Source organism: Corapipo altera, unplaced genomic scaffold (assembly GCF_003945725.1).
Source record: "Corapipo altera isolate COAL_440 unplaced genomic scaffold, ASM394572v1 262, whole genome shotgun sequence".
Classification (NCBI taxonomy): Eukaryota; Metazoa; Chordata; class Aves; order Passeriformes; family Pipridae; genus Corapipo; species Corapipo altera.
The window spans coordinates 63,061-81,576 of NW_020885118.1; the positions used below are offsets into that span (position 1 = coordinate 63,061).

The window sequence follows — 18,516 nt, forward strand, 5'->3', positions numbered from 1 at the left end:
CCCCCCAGTGCCCCCCGCTGCCCGTGACCCGGACCCCCCTCGTTCCCCCCGGGGCCGTGGGGGTGCTGCCGCCCACGCGTGGGAGCAGCGGGGGTGGCCGGGGGCGCAGAACCGTAAATCCCGGGGCGCCACCCGATGTCACCCCCCGGCCCTCGCTCTGCTGCTTTTTCTTGGTGGCTTTTTAATTACTTCACCATCGGGGCTGCCTGGGAGGGAGGAGGGATCTGTCCCTGGCAGGGGGGACCATGCCGTGCAGCGGGGGGCAGTGGGGACGGCTGTGGGTGGCCAAGCTGGCTGTCCCGCAGGGATCCCACCGGCATCGCTGGGACGGGAGTTTGGCTCGGTCTGGAAAACAACAGGAGGATGGAGCTGGGGTGACGCCAGCAAGGGACCGAGGGGGGTGGCTGTTGGGGATAATGGGGTGACTGCCGGGGTGATTGGGTGGCTGTGGATGCCCAGGGGTGGCTGTGGATGGCCAGGGGTGGCCGTGGATGCCGGAGGAGGGAGGGGCTATATAAAGAACAGCTGCCCCCCCCCCCGCTCTGCCTGGAAAGCACCCAAACATGGGGCTCTGTCTCCACCACCAGCACAGGCTGTGAAATGGGATTGGAAAATAGGCTTTTTAATAATAATAGTAAAAAGCAGCCTCGTGAATGTCCTCTTGGCAGCCGGTGCTGGCTGAGAAGTGATGCCATGGAGTATTTTAAAATCTCTCCGTTCCTTTAAATACGCCTTAAGAAAAATAAAACGTGTTTTCGCCTCACTCCCACTGCTGCTCCTTATTCATCAGCCTCATGCTGAGGGTGCAGCATCCTTCCCAGGGGGCTCCTGGGGATGGAGGTCTGCTTTCCAGCATCCGGATGCCCTGGATCTGAGTGGTTGCTCCCCTGGCAGAGCTGCAGGGAGTGGGGCAGCGTGTGGGCAGCGTGGGTTTGCAGTGTGGATTTACAGCCTCCGTGGTGGCGGGCACCAGGGAGGAGCAAGATGCTGCAGTGGACAGAGAGTCAGGAGCGTTTGGGCTTGTTTTCTCTGTGCTGCCTCATTAATAGCCTGGTCCACTTCTTTCTGTATTAATGCAGTGTCTAAATTCTGCCAGGGATGATAAAAAAGAAGGATTAATATAAAAAGAGTTGGCATTGTTGGAGCAGAGGAGGAGATGCAGGGCGGTCACTGCTGTGCAGAACAAGAGCTCCATGTCTTAATGGGATTTTTAAAATGGTACTTGAAATTCAAAATGCTAATCCCAGCTCTTTTCTGAACCTTCAGGCTCCGGTTGGGATCAGACTCACTGGAGCTTATCCAGTGCCCTTGGTGGGAGTCGTGTCCCCAGGCCTGCTCTGAACCAGGGACGGGAAATTTAGCTTATGGCTGAAACATGTCCTCTTGTGGAGGAGAGCAGCTGAGGATGGGCCATGCAGGATGCCTGGGACGAGGCTGAGCAGAGCTTTGCTCACAGTTGCCCCTGTGTAGGTGCCACAGCTGTGGCCAGGGGTGGTCTTTCCTACCTATCTGGAGCGGGGCTGGAGCTGGTCCCCTTTCCTAACACCCCCAGAAGCAACCCCAATGACATGATGTGTGTGTGTGCAGGACTCTGAGGGTCCCACACTGCTCCATCCTGCCAGGGATGTGGCAGCTGTTTGGATGAGACATTGGGATTTCCAGGGCATGACACAGGTCCAAATGGTAAAATAATTATGAATGATGTTTTGAGAGCAGGGAAATGTGCCAGTGTCATAGGATCATGGAGTGGTTTGGGTTAGAAGGAACCGTACAATTTGAACTCCCCAGCTGTGGGTAGGGACACCTTTTTATGGGATCCTTTCCTCCTGAGCCCATCACTCCCCTCCCACAGCTGTTTTTGGGTGCCTTTCTCCAGCGACGCCCATGTGTTTGTGATGTGACACTGCCCTCCCCAGCTCCTGCAAGCTACATCCCTGCTCTGAGCTCCTGCCTGTGGGAGTTGTGGGAGGTGGGTGTTAAAAATAAAAGCAGAGAGGAAGCGAGGTGGGCTCCAGGTCCAGCTCCGTGGATCCACCCTGTCCCCTCCTGCGGCAGTGAGATCTTCAGCGGTGCCCCAGGACCCACAGCCAGACCTCACTCCATCCCTTCCCGTTAATGCTGTGCTGCTCCCACTGAGGCTTTCTCTCCCGGGGACACAAATGTGAAGTCAGCCACAGCTGCTGTTTGCAGAAGTCGGGTCTTGTCTATCTCCATCTCTTCCAGACCTCCCCCCCCCCTCCATTCCCGCAGCAGAAAACCGTACAGACCTTAGAGACACAGAGATATATTTCCTTATTTAAATGCCATCTTCCTTCCCTTTCTTAACCCTCTCGGTTGCCCTACGTGCTTCCGAGCTCTCCTGTTCAGCCACAAGGGTCACGTAAATAATTCAGCTGCTCTCGGTGCCTCCCGGCCGGGAGTGGGGCTGTCACGTGGCGGGTGACAGCCGGTGGCTCGGTGTGGCGTGTCCGTGTCCGCGCAGCCGCCTGCTCCACCTGGGCTCGCCAGGCTGGGCAGCGATGCTCAAACGGTTTTTGGGGCCGGGAGGAGCAGAGCTAATGTGGCAGGTCGTGCACTGTGGCTGCCCCTGGAGCATGGCCCATTCCACAGGCTCCAGGGCAGGGAAGCTGCTTTGTCTGCTTCCCCGGGGCCGTGGGGCGGGATGGGGTGAGCCACCGGTGAGTCCTCGCTCCTGGGGGTGTCAGCCAGGCACGGAGGAAGGTGACAGGAGGGGTGTAGGTGAGCCCTGCACGCTCTGGTGTGAGATGCTCCTGTGCTCCCCAGCGCTTGTGGGGTCCTGGGTGTCCCTGTGCCATAGGGACATGGTTTGCAGCAGCAGGCACACACGGTGGTTGGGCAAGCCAAAAATTGGGAAAACCCTTTGATGTGCATTAAACATGACAGCAGTCAAAGCCCAGCCTCTGGATCAGCTCTGGGTGGTGTGTCATGTCCCCAGCCCAGGACGGGACTGGCAGGGTGATGGATGGGGGTTTGGAGGACAGACAGACCTCAGAGGGGACACTGAGCCCCGAGGTCCCTTGGTGTGTGCTGGGGAACCTCAGGTCTGGTGCGTGAGGATTTGGTGATCCCACTGAAGTCAATGTGAACACAGGAATACTCTTGGCCTCCTGAGACCTGGTGCCAATCTGTGGGCACTGAAGACTGATAAGAGGGATAAGTGCATCCTGATATGTTGTCTGCACGCTGGATGTCTGAGAGGGCTGGAGCCAAAGGGGTTGAGTCTCGTTGTTTTAATTGCAGTGTCTTTGTGTGCGAGCTGCTCGGAAGCTGTACAAATGTTTGTTTTGCCATGTATCTCCCCGTTAACAAGATTTCTCAGGAAATATGCAAAATTATCACTACAGGCAGAACATGTACAGTAAGGCTCATTAAGCTAAGTACTGTGATAAATTGCTACTTCCAGAAAATTACGTATATTAGCAAAAAGGAGGTGAGTGAGCCCAAGTGGAAGACCCAGGAAGACAGAGTGTGCAGTGTTGTCCTGGCTCTGGGTGACCTGAGCACACCTGCATCAGGGGACAGCTGAGTGTCCTTGGACCGTGGAGTCTGCAGGATGATCCTACAGGAGATGGGTGGGGAGGGGAAGGCGAGCGGAGGACAGCACGGGAAACGGAGATGGAGCGATGCTGTGTCAGGACCAGACCAGGCACAAAGCCAGCGGGGCTGTCTCTGCTTAGAAGAAATATGAAATGAGGCAAGTCTGGAAGCACAAGGAGTAGAAAGTTCTGCTGAGCTGGAAGAAGGGGAGAGGGCAGGGGCGACGTGCCACAGGCTGCCTGAGCCTCTGTCTGCAGTGGCCTGGGACAGGGCAGGTGTTGGAAATGTGGGTGCTGCCTTGCCCCACAAACCAGGAAGCAGAATTTTGTGTGTGAGCAGGGGACAGACTGTGGTGTGTTGTGGGTTCACAAAGTGGTTTGAGTTGGAAAGACCGTTCAAAGATCATCTTGTTCCAATGCCCTGCCATGGGCAGGGACACCTTCCAGTAGACCAGATTGCTCTGTGCCCCATCCAGCCTGGCCTTGAACACTTCCAGGGATGGGGCAGCCACAGCAGACAGACCTCTGAGTGCTCAGGTCCCACATAAGAGATATCCTGAAGCAACTTTCAGCCTTCTTCAGTGATGCTCTGAGTATTTCCCGTGGCGATGCAGCCACTGTCCCCAGGCAGGAGAGTCTCTTCCTCTGTCACCTTTTGCAGGAGTGCTGGAAGTAGTGAGTGGAGCCCAAGACATCTGATGGCCAAAAAGTGTCCTTGGAGGCATCTAGAGGAGAATGGGAAGTCCGTCTGCTGCAGCAGCTGTAGAAAGTTCAGGATAAGGAAAAGCTTCCCCTCAGTCGCCGAGGGACCTTCAAAGACCGTGTCATCCAACCCCATTGCCATGGGCTGGGACATCTTCCACTAGACTGGGTCCTGTCTGGGTTGTAAAATTCCAAATCTCCTGCACAAATTGTGTTCCTTTGCTCTTAGACCAGCATTCTCCTACTGGAGAAGGTTCCTCCTCCCTGCTGCTGGCACCTGGGTGTCCACCCCAGGAGTAGGGGACAGACCTGGCCACGCAGTGATGAAATCTGCAGGGTGAGACTGAGCTTTCTGTTAACAGTGCAGTGTTTGAGGTTTTAGTGGATACTTACAGACTCAGGTTTCTTTTCATGGGAACTAACTAAAAAACAAAGTCTTCTGCTCACGTTGTCCTGTGAGTTTTCAGGAGCTCGTTGGTGCTGTGGCTGCTTCTATCCTGCAGCACTCCTGCTATACTCTGTGCTACTGGTTTGTTAATATGAACTCTTTCTTTATCTGCCATTGCTGTTCTTCCTTCTAGTCCTGTCAGGCTTCAGGTTTGTGTATGAAACAACTGTTAGTTTTGGTTTTCCAGAGGATGTTTGCCTTCTGGAGTATCAGTGTCCCACCTGGATGGTGCTGAGGTTCTTTTACGGGGTCTTGGCAAGAGCACCAAAGAAGTGTCATTCCCATCTTTGAGCGTTCATGACCGTGTGAGCAACTTGGCCTGGTGGAAGATGTCCCTGCCCGTGGTGGGGGGTTGGACTGGAGGATCCTTGAAGGTCCCTTCCAAACCAACACATTCCATGAGTGCCTCTTTCTAAGTGGTGCAGTGGCATTTGAAGGATTACCATTTTATAGACTCCCTTGATTTTCATGTGTTGCTCCTGGTGACACAGCTGTGGGAGCTGTCCATGGTGCTGTGCACATTCCAGAACTGCAGGAGGAGGTCAGTGAGTTCAGCTGGTTGCCCTCTCCAGGATTGGTGGCACCTCTGTCACCTCTGTCACTTATTCTTCAGAGTTTTGTGGAATTTCACCTACTTGCTTGTAAAACTGAGTTTAAGAGTGACCAGGGCTCTGATTAAAAGGTTGGGCTTTGTGCCAAAGCCTGTGAATGTGATTCTGCAGCAGTGAAAGCCAACACCTAAGGACAAAACTCTTGGAAATCATGTTCTCCCTTGCACTGCTAGTGTTGGAAATTTGAAACACCTCCTGACTCATGCAGATGTTGCTGAATGCTGAAGTCATTTGTGCCTTGGACTTTTATTCATTAAAAAGTTGTCAGTGGGAAGTACAGGCTGGTTTTGGTGAATATAAGAGTTATAGAGAGTTTTAGTTTGGAAAAGCCCTCTAAGATCCAACTGTTACCCCAGTGGTGCCAAGGCCACTGGGGTAACCCATGTCCCAAGTGCCACATCTACATGTCTGTTAAATCCCTGCAGGGATGGGGACTCCACCACTGCCCTGGGCAGCAGTGCTAGGGCCTGACCAACCTTTCAGTGGAGAAATTTTCCCAATATCCAACCTAAACCTCCCTTGGAGTAACTTAAGGCTTATGTTCAGCCACTGTCAGCCAGCACCCTCAGGTCTTTTTCCAGCTTTCCAACCCCTCTGCCCCCAGCCTGGAGCATTTAAGGGGTTGTTGTGACTCAAGTGCAGGACCTGGCACTTGCCCTTGCCCTTGTTGAACTTTATGCAGTGGCCTTGGCCCATCAATCCAGCCTGTTCAGGTCCCTCTGTAGAGCCTTCCTGCCCTCCAGTAGGTCGACATCCCACCCAACTCAGAGTGAGGGTGCCCTTGATCCCCTCATCCACTTCATTGATAAAGACATTAAACAGGAGTGGCTCCAACATTGATCCCTGGGGAACACTACACGACAGGCTACCAGCTGGATTTAATACTGGAATTGGACATAGCTGAGTTGGGGCCTGTGTGCCGTGGAATGGCCAGTTTATCACGGTGCACAGCTGTACTATATCATCTGCAGAAAGGGCTGAGGCTGTAGGTAGTTTAAACTGTGCTGTCAGGTCGTTCAGCTCTCCAGGGCTCTCTCTCAGGAGCAGACCCTCTGTCAGTGCTCACCCTCAGCCTTGACACCACCTCACTGAAAACCCTCTGGAGCAGGACCTCAGCCCTGGACTCCTGAGGGAGGGCCTGTTTTGGCTGCTACAGACCCCTCAAGCAAACCCTGAGGTGTGGGGGGTCAGGGCAGCCCCAGGGTGAGGGGCTGGGAGACGCTGGAGCTCGTTCAGGCGAGGCTGTGCTGAGCTGCCCTTGTGCTGCCGAGCGTTGCAGAGCCAGGCTGGGATGTTTCCAGGGATCTGGGCATCCATACGCTCTCCTACGTGTCCTGTAGGCTCTGCGAGATGGCTGAGAAGAGATGTCTGTGCCGCTCGCCGCTGAGTTATTCTGACCTCGTCCTTCCCTGCGCAGCCGCACGTTGGGATGAGCTGCCGTGGGAGCTCCCGGTGCCGGCAGCGATGCCTTGGGCTGAGGGGGGCTTGGACACGGGAAATGAGGCAACTGGTGTTGGGGGTGGGACCCCCGTGTGCTGCTCTGTGCGGGGACACGACCCACGGCTGCTCGGAGGCAGCTCCCGGGATCAGCCTGTGCCGCGCGTCCCGCGGCGCTCCGGCTTCGGCACGGAAAGGGCGTCATTTTGCGAAGCGAGTCAAGCCCAGATGGCTGGAATCTCTCCGGCTGGGCAGAGCCGCGCGGAGGTGTCCGTAAATAAAAACAAACAGATGCAGCCTGGGAGCGGAGCCGGCGAGCAGCATCCTGCAGCGCGGGGATGAGGCCTTTCTGTGCTTCGCCGAACGGTCCCTAAAAAGGGGGTGGCAGCTGGTGTGGCTTTTTCCTTCCATTGTGCTTTTGTGAGGCTTGCCTTGTCTCTGGTGGGGATGGCAGGTGGCGTGGTGGGAGCCCCCAGCCCTGTGGGGGTCAACCCCTGTGAGGTGCTGGAGGTGGATGAGGGCTCACTGCCTGTTTGGGCACGGATGTTTCCTAGGAAAGGGTGCTGGCAGGGCTTGGCAGAGGGATATGCCAGGGGTCAGCACGATCCCCTGGGTGCAGATATGCCTGGCAGTAACCAAGCCCAGTGCTCCTCCGCCCTGGCTCTGCTGCCTGCTCCCTCTCTGTGGATGCATTTGGACACGGTGAAATTCATCTGCAATGCTGACAGGAGAGGGCAGGAGCTCAAAGGCTGCATGTGGCCACTGCTGAAGTGACAGGGACCCTACACAGCTTGTCCTGCCACCTTTGCTGCTCAGAGGAGAGCAGGCATGAAGTCTTTTCAGGTGGTCTGTGCTGCTTTGCCTCTTCCAGAAAGTGCCTGCGGAGGGAAGGGGGTGGGTTGGAACCACAGGGATGTGATCTACCCGGTAATACATTTATTAGCAGTGTGCTGGTTGCAAAACCCACAGAGCTGGGATGCTCCAGGGCTCTGGACGTCTTCCCACATGCTGCTCTGCATTGTCAGGGAGGGTATCACAGCTCTGCTCTGCCTCCTCTTGGGATTTCAGCTCCTGTGGAGGGCACCTTGAACTCTGTGAGGCCTTGAAAGCTGCCGGAGGAGCAATGCCTGACCTGCCCTCCTCATCTTGCTCCTGATGCTCAGCAGTGCCAGGGAGGCAGCAGATCCCAGAGCTGTCCCTGCTACCGGCATGGTGCCTGCTGCTTGGCCTCCAGTGGGCTGGAGGAATAAAAACCTTATAAAAAAAGGGTCATCCTCACCTACCCTGTGTAGGAGCAAAGCCTGGAGCCCCAGGATCCTGGTGCTGCCTGACAGTGCCTGAGGCAGGAGTGGAGGAGCACTGGTAGGATCCTGTGCCCAGTGTTGGGAGTGACACTCCTCACCTGTCGCTGGTGAGCAAGCCCAGGCTTGGGAATTGTTTGCTGCTCATGCTGAGCATCACCCATGGGTAGTTTTGACTGAGACAGGAGCTTTCCATGTGTCTTTGGAAACCTGGGATGCTCACAGCTGGGGTGCACGAAGCCAAAACGCTGTCGGCTGTGTGGATGCTTGTGCTTTCCTTTGTAACGTTTTAGTCTTGTTCCTACCTTGGCAGCAGTGCATGGGGGGACACTTAAAGATTGGGGTGAGAGTTGTGAGGGCTGGCAGCGTGCCTGGAGCGAGCCCTGGTGTGGAGGGAGATGCTGAGAGCAGCTGATCCTTCAGTACCCTGCATCCCATGAGCTCTCCCAGTGGCATCTCCTCCTCCTCCTCCAGTCCTGGTCACTCCTCAGCTGCTGCCTCCTTGGCTTGAGAGGATCGAGGCAGTGGGGCCTAGTGATGTACCTGACAGCAGGGGGTCTGAGGTGGGGTGGCACCGAGGGTGTTTCCAGTGACGTGGGTTGGACAGATGGTGCCCTTCTCCAGCCCGAAATGACAAGTGACACGTGCCCTCCCGACCAGCAGGCTCCATCCGTGTAATTTCCTCTCCACGGAGCTCCCGGCTGGGCTTTGTGCCGCTCCCCTTGTCCAGTGCCTACCCTAAATAACATCTCCCTGCCCTAAATAACATCTCCCTGCCTGTCTGTCAGCCCCTGTGTGCCCGGGGGTGAGCTGCCTTCAACCACGAGTGCCTCTGACCAGGCTGCGCCTGGCTTTGGCAGAAACCCCTTCCCTGGGAGGTGGATTCCCTTCCTTTCGGATTTCTGAGTCTGGCAGGGTGCTGTGGGCAGCAGGGATGGGACCAGGTTGGGATGTGGCACCCTTCAAGCAATGAGCCAGGACTGTTTTGGTTGTGGAAGGGACAGGCAAGAGACGACAAGGAGAGGAGCATCTTGGTGGGCAGTGTGGGGTCTTGCTGCCCTTCCTCTGCTACCCATCTCTGGCCTGTGTGATCACAGTACAGGCCTTTGTTTAAAGTTAATGGTGGGATTACTTTCCTCACAGGCTTCAGAAATGGGCTCAGAATTCTGGCAAATTAAGATCCTACCAGAATGATGGCAAGGAAAACTGGATAGGCTTGGGGGAAGTTGTGTTGGAGGTGCCTTTTCCTGTACAGGGCTGCAGAGGCTCCTTGATGCGTCCCACCCTGCTTGCCCTAGGAGGGGGGGCTTTTATGGGATCACAGAGAGGTTTGGTAGGCAGGGACCTTCAAAAATCATCCAATCCCACCACCCCTGCCATGAGCAGGGACACCTTCCACTGTCCCAGGTTGCTCCAAGCCCCATCCAACCTGGCCTTGGACACTTCCAGGGATGGGGCAGCCACAGCTTCTCTGGGCAACCTGTGCCAGGGCCTCACCAGACCTGGTCGTGGTCCAACCTGACTGTACCCTCAGTTTAACACCAGTCTTTTGCTGGGCCCCCAGAGGTGGAGGCAGCTCAGGCATTTTCAGGAGAGCAGAGCAGAGTGGGAGCATCCCCTCCCTCATCTGCTGCCCACACAGCTGGGATGAGCCCAGGACACACTTGGCTTTCTGGGCTACCAGTGCCCATGGCTGGGTCATGTCCCATTTGTCATCCACCATTATCCCCCTATCCGTCTCCACAGGCTGCTCCCAGCCGTCTTTCCTTTGACTCCTTCCTGTAGATGACCATCCTGTTGGGCACATGATGAGGTGGCAGAGGCTGCTGGCAGGACGTGTGTCCCCCCATCTGTGGGTGCTGGTGGGGATGTCCTTGTCCCTGACATGGAGAGGCTGAGCAGGATGGGGGGGGAAGAAAGATCCTCTGACCTGAGGGCAGGTGTGTCCAGGGCGGTGTTTGTGTTGGCAGCTGCATCTTCCATAACTCACAACGTGTGTCCTGAGTATCTGTTGGCAATGTCTGAGGTCCTTGCAGGGGTGTAGGTGGCGGTCTGTGTTGTAACTGCCCACCTGGTGGGCCCTGGGCACCACCAACCTTCATCAAAGGCAGTCCATGCTTAAAATCAAGCACAGCACAAACCACGTGGAGTTCCAAGTGATGTGTAAACTGGAATGTGAACATGGATGGTGGTTATATTCCCTTAGCAAGAATCCATCCATGCAGACATCCTTCCTAGCTTTAGGAGATGATGCTCTGTGACCTCCTCGATGGTGAGCCCTGCTGCCCACGTGCTGTGGGTGCTGGGGGAATGCTTGGGATGCTCCAGGAGCAGTGGAGCGTGTGTAGGCATTGCTCTGGGACCAGTTTTTGACCCCAGGTGGACCTGATCTTTCATCCAGGCTCCCTGCTGGCTGAAGGAATGGCACAGCCGGCAGCAGGGCTGGAATGGGGGCTGACAGCTGTCACTGTGCTCAGACGGGTTTGAGAGGCTGCAGCAGTGATGACATGGGACAGGAGGAAGGACAGGGCTGTTTGGTGACACCGGGGTGCAGGAGGGGTGTAAGAGAGCCCACAGCCAAATCCTGCCCCTGGCCCTGGGGAGGTGTGGGGGCTGTTGGATGTGGCTGTGCATCCAGCTCTGCCCAGAGCCCAGCTGTGCTTGTGTTGTGACAGCTGGAGGTGGGAGAGATGGTGTGGACTTGGTGTGAGAGCAAACTGCTGCTGAATTTTGAATGCAAAAAGCTTCAGGGAAGGACCTGGGTTCTGCCTGATGCAAAGGGCAATGTCTGCTGCAGGGCCTGTATGGCCCCAGCTTGAACCAGCACAGGTGTGGCCAGTGGGACCAGGGCAGGGACTGTCCTCCTGTGCTGGGCACTGCTGGGGCACCTCAAATCCTGGGGTCCATTTTGGGCCCCTCACTCCAAGAAAAACATTGAGGGGCTGGAGCATGTCCCGAGAAGGGCAATGGAGTTGGATCAGGGTCTGGAGCACAAGTCTGAGGAGGAGCTGAGGGAGCTGGGGGGTCTCAGCCTGGAGAAAAGGAGGCTCGGGGGGACCTTGTCTTCTCTCCAACTCCCTGAAGGAGAGTGGAGCCAGGTGGGGATTGGGCTCTCCTCCCATAGGACAAGGGACAGGACAAAAGGAAATAACTTCAAGTTGCTCCAGGGGAGGTTTATGTTGGATATTGGGAAAATTTCTTTACTGAAAGGGTTGTCCAGCCCTGGCACAGCTGTCCAGGGCAGTGGTGGAGTCCCCATCACTGAAGGGATTTAACAGATGTGTAGATGTGACACCTGGGGACATGAGTTAGTGGTGGCCATCAAACTCTAAGTGTGCCAACCTGTTCCCAGGCTGGTGGCCTTGGCCATGCCCCAGCCCCACTGGGGTACTGTACCCGAAACGGGCAAATTCTAAATTCTGGGCTTTAGGGAACAGTCTTCTGTGCCCACAGAGTGGTGGATAAGGGCAGCAATGTGCCTGCTTTCCCTTGTCAGGGTGAGATTTTCACTGGAATAGTGGCAACTCTGATCATGTGGGCTCTGGGTAAGCATGAATGGGAGAAGCATGAATGGGTTATCCAGGCAAAGGGTGCCACGAGCAGTGGCAAGGCTGAGAGCTGAGGTCTCCTCTGGGTGAGCCCAAATCAGTCACCGTAGGGTGAAAAGGCAGTTTTAGGAGGAAGGATAGATATTTCATCTGTCCTCTTTCAAAGTAAGAGCCATCTCTTTGCAGACTGTAGTGGCTGCCTCTCTGCAAAGTGTGGAGGGGCCACGGGGTGATGTGTCACTGTCTGCAAAAGTGAGACCATTATGAGATGGGCAGAGACAGTCCTGTCTTAAATCTCCATTCCACTGCCTACGTCTCTCTTGTGAGGATGGAGTAAGAAGGAACTTTTCCAGCCTGTTCATTTTCCATTTCCCTCCATCATGTAGCTGCTTTGGATAATAATCTTTTAATGTCTCCTTATGCAGAGGACTGTAATTTTTCCTTCCCCTGTGAGCTGGCGTCCCCCGCCTCGCTGGGACAGGAGGTATTTTCAGCTCTGGTGACAGTGACACACATGCCTCTGCAGACAAGGACAACCCTTCATTTGCCTGCTGGGGCTTTACTAGTTCAGTTGTATTATCTATTCGCTCCCACCTTTCTTGCACTCTGCAGCACTCCTTTTATTTTCCCATGACAGCATCCCTCGTGTTTCCCACCGCAGCATCTCCCATGCTTCCCCGTGGCAGCATCCTTTGTGTTTCCTGTGGCAGTATCCCTTGTGTTTCCCATCACAGCATTCCTCTTGTTTTCCCATGGCAACATTCCTCGTGTTTTGCCATGGCAGCATCCCTCGTTTTTCCCATCATGTCATCCCTCATATTTTCCCATCTCAGCATCTCTCATCTCCCATTGTGGCTTCCCTTATGTTTCCCATTGCAGCTACCCTTGTGCTTTCCCATGGCAGAATCCCCCATGTTTTCCCATGGCAGCATCCCTTGTGTTTTCCAGTGACAGCATCCTTCATGTTTCCCATCACAGCATCCCTCATATTTTCCCATTGTGGCATCCCTCGTGTTTTCCATGGCAGAATCCCTTGTGTTTTCCCATGGCAGCATCCCTCGTGTTTTCCATGGCAGAATCCCTTGTGTTTTCCCATCACAGCATCCCTCATGTTTTTCCCATTGTGGCATCCCTCATGGTTTTCCTATTGCAGCATCCCTCATGCTTTCCCATGGCAGCATCCCCCGTTTCCCATGGCAGCTTCCCTCGTGCTTTCCCGTGGCAGCATTCCTTGTGTTTCCTATGGCAACATCCCTTGTGTTTTCCCATCACAGCATCCCTCATGTTTTCCCAGTCGCAGCATCCCTCGTGTTTCCCATCATGACATCCCTCATGCTTTCCCACTGCAGCATCCCTGGTGTTTCCCATGGTGGCATTCCTCGTGTTCCCCATCCCTGCTCTTTGCAGAGCCCTTGTGCTCACACATGGCTGAGGGAGCCCATGAAGCTCCCGCTCCAGCTCCCTGTGGATGCAGTGGTGTCCTTATCCCTGTCCCATGCTCGCTGTGGGGTCTGCGCCATGGGGCACTGGCTGCTGGGATTTTGGCTCTCCCTCACTTCTGGATTTGTTCATTCTGTGCTCTCTCAGTGTCCCTGGTGCTTGGTATGGCAGTACTTGGGGTGTCCCACACTCTGGCTGGTGTTTGTCCCAGCCCCTGAGAGTAAGTGAGCAAAGGAGAAGGGGAAGATGCCCCTGAGGAGCTCCTGAAATGGAGCTGTGAACTCTGCAGGAAGCACCTGTTGATGCCTCTCTCTCTCCGTGTCGCTGCAGGCGAAGGACAGTGATGATGATGATGAAGTCACCGTCAGCGTGGACCGGGATCGCTTCATGGACGAGTTCTTTGAGCAGGTGAGACGTTTGTTCCTCCACTGCAGCTCTGAAGCTGGTTCAGACCTTTCTGCTGGTGCCAGAGTGGGTTGTGGGGCCATGGTCCAGGCTCCTACCACTGTCAGGGAGCAGCACTTGGGATGGGGATGAGAGTCCTGCCCTGGCTGGTGCTGCTCAGCTGATGCTCAAGGTCCTTGGGGGTTATACTCTGAGTGCTGAACATCAGGAACAAGGCTTCCCTGCTGACCTCAGGCTGTGGTGGGCTCACCTGACCCTATGGATGCTTTCCTGCTCCTCCAGAACTCACCAGGGCAGCATGCCCAGGTGATGGGGGCAGGAGAGCCTCACACCCAGCTCTTGGACCTCTCCCCAGAGCACCTCTGTGGAGCAGCAGTCTCTGCATGGGACTGATTTAATTTTGTGCCTCCCATTCCCAAACAAGAGGTTGTGTTCTGGCATGTGGGTGGCTGTAAGATCTGCATGCAGATTTTTAGCACACCCTTAGCTTGGCATGTGTGTGGGGGGTGTTAAAGTGGATCCATGCAGGCAATGGAGTGGGGACTGGGAGAAATCTGATGTGCAGGTGGAGGAAGATGAGCAAAGGGGTGGTGTGAGCCAAAGGAGAAGACAGAGCTGGAGGGTGGGTAGCCTGGCAGGCAGAGAGCACAGGAGAGGTTTCCCCTCTTGGCGATGCCGGTGTCTCCCTGTAGTACAGAAGTGCAGGGAAGATGCCAGCTTGGATTTGCTGGGAAACATTTCTTCCCTGGGCTGGGGGGTGAGGAACAAACTGGGCTTCTCAGCCCCTGGAGTGAAGAGCAATGGGGGACTGAGCCAGCCTCACCTTGTGCAGCCTCAGCAGCGTTCTGGCAGAGGGGCAGAGTCTGGGAATCAGATTTGATGCTGATTTATATCAATGCCCAAAGTTTCTCAGTGCATCACAAAGGATACAGGACATACAGTCTGTATCACACCACTGTGACTGCAGAGCTGGCTGCTGGGATGGCAAAGGCCCGATTCCTCACTGGTCCTATAGTTTCCAGCTGGAAAATATTCATCCAGGAGGGCGTTTGCTGTGGTTCAGACATATCACGGTTGCTTTGGGATAGGGTTCAATAATCCCTCTACTTTCCAAAAGTCCAGGTCTGTCACAGACCACCTGTCTTGTTGCCTGCCTCCACAGGTGGAAGAAATTCGAGGGTTCATCGACAAAATTTCGGAGAACGTGGAGGAGGTGAAGAGGAAGCACAGCGCCATCCTCGCCTCGCCCAACCCCGACGAGAGTGAGTGACCTCTGTGTGTCCCACGGGCTGGGCACTGAGGGGTGGCTGGAGCCAGGCAGAATTCCTTGTGTCTGCAGGGGGCTGTGGCTGGATGGTCAAGGAGAGCTGGGACCTGCCTGGGGAGAAGGTGGAGGGGTGATTGGCGGCTTTGAGACCTTGTGAGGTGGTGAGGGTCCAGTGAGGCTGCCAGAGGGGGATTTCTGAAGGAATGGGGCAGCGTGGAGGCTGGAAAGAGCAAGTGGCTGTTTTTGTGCTGGTTGGCTGTTGTCTTGCCACGGGCAGCCTGGGAGGGTCTGTGGATGGGCCAGAACCTGCTTGGCCCAGAAATGGTGCAGCCCATGGTGGGCGCTTGGGACTCTGTGTCTCTGTCCTGAGGATGATTTGTTGCTGGCTGGCTGAAGAGTCTGTCTCTTCCAGACCTGTTTCTTCCCCAGTCTTGTGTTCCTGAGATTTGTTGCCAGGAACCAGAGTTAGGGATCACAGCACCCAAGAGGTAGCAACACTTGAGAGTCTGGGGGATCTGGCAGAGTTAGAGCTGTGGGTGCTGAGGTCCCCTGTCCCCAGGTGGGACCAGTGCTCTCCCAGGGGAGCCAGAGGAGCTGGCCCTGGGGGTGGTGGGGTCAGCAGAGACTTTCCAGCTTCGCTGTCTACAAATGCCTGGCTGGGGAGTGGGTGGGACCAAGGGGCTGAGTTGTGCAGGGAGAGCAGGGCTGGGCACTGCGGAGTGGGGCTGGACTCTGGCCAGGCTCACCCACTGAGGGACAGCACTGGGACAGCTGTGCTGCTCCAAACCCAGTCTTCAGTGTCACCACGAGCCCAGGTGGGCTCTCCTTTGCCTGCCTCCCTCATGATGTTGTCACAGGGGTGGTGGGTGCTGCAGGGCCAACCATGCAGGATGGCCCCAAGCTGCTGGTAGCCCTTGTCCTTGACAGAGGTGTTGCTTTCGTGGTCTGAGTGCTGCTTGTGCTCCCAGGCTGGCACAGGGGGGGTGCTTGGGGGCTGGAAAGCTGAGACCAGGTCTCCCTCTTGCCATCTACCCTTTTTCCATCAACTTCTCCTCGTTTGCTCAGTGCAATTCCATGTCTGCACATGGAATTGTTCCTAGAGGCCCCAGGGGGGTGCCTACACACACATTGCCTTGCGTCCAGCCCATGTCAAATCAGTAGATATTGTAATTACTTGGAAGAACTGGCCCTTCCTAAGTTGTCTCAGGCTTCCCTCTCCTGGCAGCTGCTCCTCAGCTAAAATTTCCTTAGCCAAGCCTGGAAGTGAGGGATTTTCTCGAGGGAATTCACGTGTCCCAGACTGTTGCTCAATCATCCTCCAGGCTCTTGTGCTTGCACTGTAAGATGTTGCAGTGTTCCTGCTGTCACTGCTCCTGGCTGCTGCAGTGGCACGGGGTCTGCTCGGGGCTGCAAAGGGTTTCTCGTGGCCTGAAAGCATAATAATCTATTTAAAAGTCTGAGATCTGCAGTGAACAGGATGCAGTGATGTTGCTGTGGCTTCCAGAAGCTTCCAGGACATTGGGAGTGCTTCTGGTTTTGTTTTACAGTGTTACCTTGCCTTGGTATTGTAGAGAATTCAGTTTGTCATGCCAAGAACTGTTTAGGCAGGAAAAGAAGAGTCCACACATTCAGAAATCAGTGTTCTGTAATATTGTGGTGCAACAGGACTGATCAGTGGTGGATAGACTCAGAATCACATAGTGGTTTGAGTTGGAAGGGACCTTCAAAGCTCATCCAATCCAACCCCCTGCCATGGGCAGGGACACCTTCCACTAGCCCAGGTTACTCCAAGCCCCATCCAACCTGGCTTTGGACACTTCCAGGGATGGGGCAGCCACAGCTTCTCTGGGCAACCTGTACCAGGGCCTCACCACCCTCACAAGGAAGAATTTCTTCCCAATATCCCCTCTAACCCTGCCCTCTATCAATGTGAAGCTGTTCCCCCTTGTCCTGTCTCTCCATCCCTTGTCCAAAGGCCCTCTACAGCTCTCTCGGAGCCCCTTTAGACTCTGGAAGGGGCTCTCAGGTCTCCCCAGCAGACTGCACAGCCCCAACTCTCCCACCCTCTCTCCATGGCAGAGCTGTCCCAGGCCTTGGATAATTTTGGTGGCCTCCTCTGAACCTGCTCTGCCGGGTCCATGTCTGTCTGTGCTGGCAGCCTCACCCCCACCCTCCTGTGCTCCTCCTGAGCATGCAGAGAACCTGCTCATTAATGCAGAAACTTGTTGTAACCCAGGGCAGTGAATTTATTGAGATTAATTTGGAAATCCAGAAGCAAGGTTCCCATGAGGCATGGGAGGGGGAGGGAGCCAAAGACCACTAAAGTGTAGGTGGTGAGAGGCTGGTTTTGGGGTGGGCTCACTGATGTCTGCTGTTTAACAATAGCAAGGAATGATGTCTGGAATGGCCATCAGGGCAAGACATTGCTCTCTGCAGGGATTTGGGATGCTGCTTGTGCCCTCTGGAACAGCACCTCAGTTATTTCTTAGTGATCTCTAAGCACTTTAGCATCATGTGGAACCTCCACTGCAAGATGATGGGAAGTGTTCCTCCAGGGAATCAGAAGGAAGTCACGGACTTCTCATTCTTGTCTGGAGGCACATGTGCTGTGCAGCTTGGTTTGGTGTGGGTGTAGCTTCTCTGTCAGATACAAACTCCTTAAACACCACCAGCAAGTCCCTCCCGGAGCTGGAAAACCTTTGAGTGGGGCTTTAGAAGACTGGGACAGAGCTGGGCTGGTAATTTGGGGAATGGATGGGCAGTGTTTGGAGTTGCTGTTGGAGCACTGAGTGAAGGGATGGATGGAGGGATGTGTAGTGGCTGCTGGGTGAATTGCTGCTGTTTCAGGATCACTAGTAGAGGAGAGGGACTCCACAGGTGCAATCCCACTGGAATCTACTTCTTAAATGTCTGTGCTTAGGCAGCTGCAAGCCCTTGGTGCTCTGCTGTTGCAGGAGAAGTTAAGGTCCAGGTGTCTGTGTGAGACCTGGATTCACCCACCTGCCTGGCGTGCGGCGGAGGCGCAGGGCTGGATCCGTATCTCACAGAAAGGCTCATCCCTCCCCTCCCCGCTGATCCCTCTTCTGGCTGCACAGACTGTTCTTGGATCTGCCTTGCCACTGCTGCTTGGGCTTATTTTGGAGCCCAGTGGGTGGGCAGCTGGCTGGCTTTGCCACCGAGCCGGTGAGGTGACAGCCCCTACCTGGGCTCTGACAGACTCGCACCGGCTGCAGGGGCACAGGGAGGGTCTCCCCGCTGAGCTGGGCAGTGTCACGGTGGGGCTGGGGAAGCTGAGGGGCTGTGTTTCTCCTTGGGTCGGGGCCATTGCTGCTGCTACTCCAGATTTGAGTCACAGCTCTTGGTAAATCCGTTCCTAAAATCCTTCCCGTTGAGCTGCAGCGCTTGTTTTTACTCCTGGCGCTGGAAGCAGGCCGATCCTCCTCAGTCCAGGTCACAACCCAGAGGAGGTGGCTTTGGGTGGTGTTCCAATCAGCGAGGAGTGGAATAATGTTTAATTTTTTCCTGGAGTGGTCAGGAAGGATTCCTTTGCCACCCCTCTTCTCCGAGCATCACATCCCGCCAGTGGCCGCCCTCCGCCGCTCCCGGTGCTGCGTTATGTAACGGATGCTGTTTGCTCAATGAATCGCCTCTGGGAACGTAAATCTTCAAATCCCAAGTCAAATCTTCAAATCCCAAGTTGTGTCTGTCAGCCTGTCAGCTCAGCCCATCTCCGCAGGCTTCGGGAGACCCAATGAGTATTTCAGACCTGGAAGTAGGTCCATTACGGCTGTACCAGGATG

At 55.2% G+C, this 18,516-nt stretch overlaps 1 protein-coding gene across 1 annotated transcript in view; it reads left to right on the forward strand.

The window, feature by feature from the left end:
• Positions 1–13,336: 13,336 nt before the first annotated feature.
• The window catches only part of STX1A (syntaxin 1A), a 51,606-nt gene continuing 46,426 nt past the window's right edge, over positions 13,337–18,516 (forward strand). The window contains exons 1-2 of the mRNA XM_027669944.1: positions 13,337–13,452; positions 14,612–14,711. Of these exons, the coding sequence (XP_027525745.1) occupies positions 13,432–13,452; positions 14,612–14,711 (121 nt within the window). The 5' untranslated portion in view covers positions 13,337–13,431. The remainder of the gene's footprint in view (positions 13,453–14,611; positions 14,712–18,516) is intronic.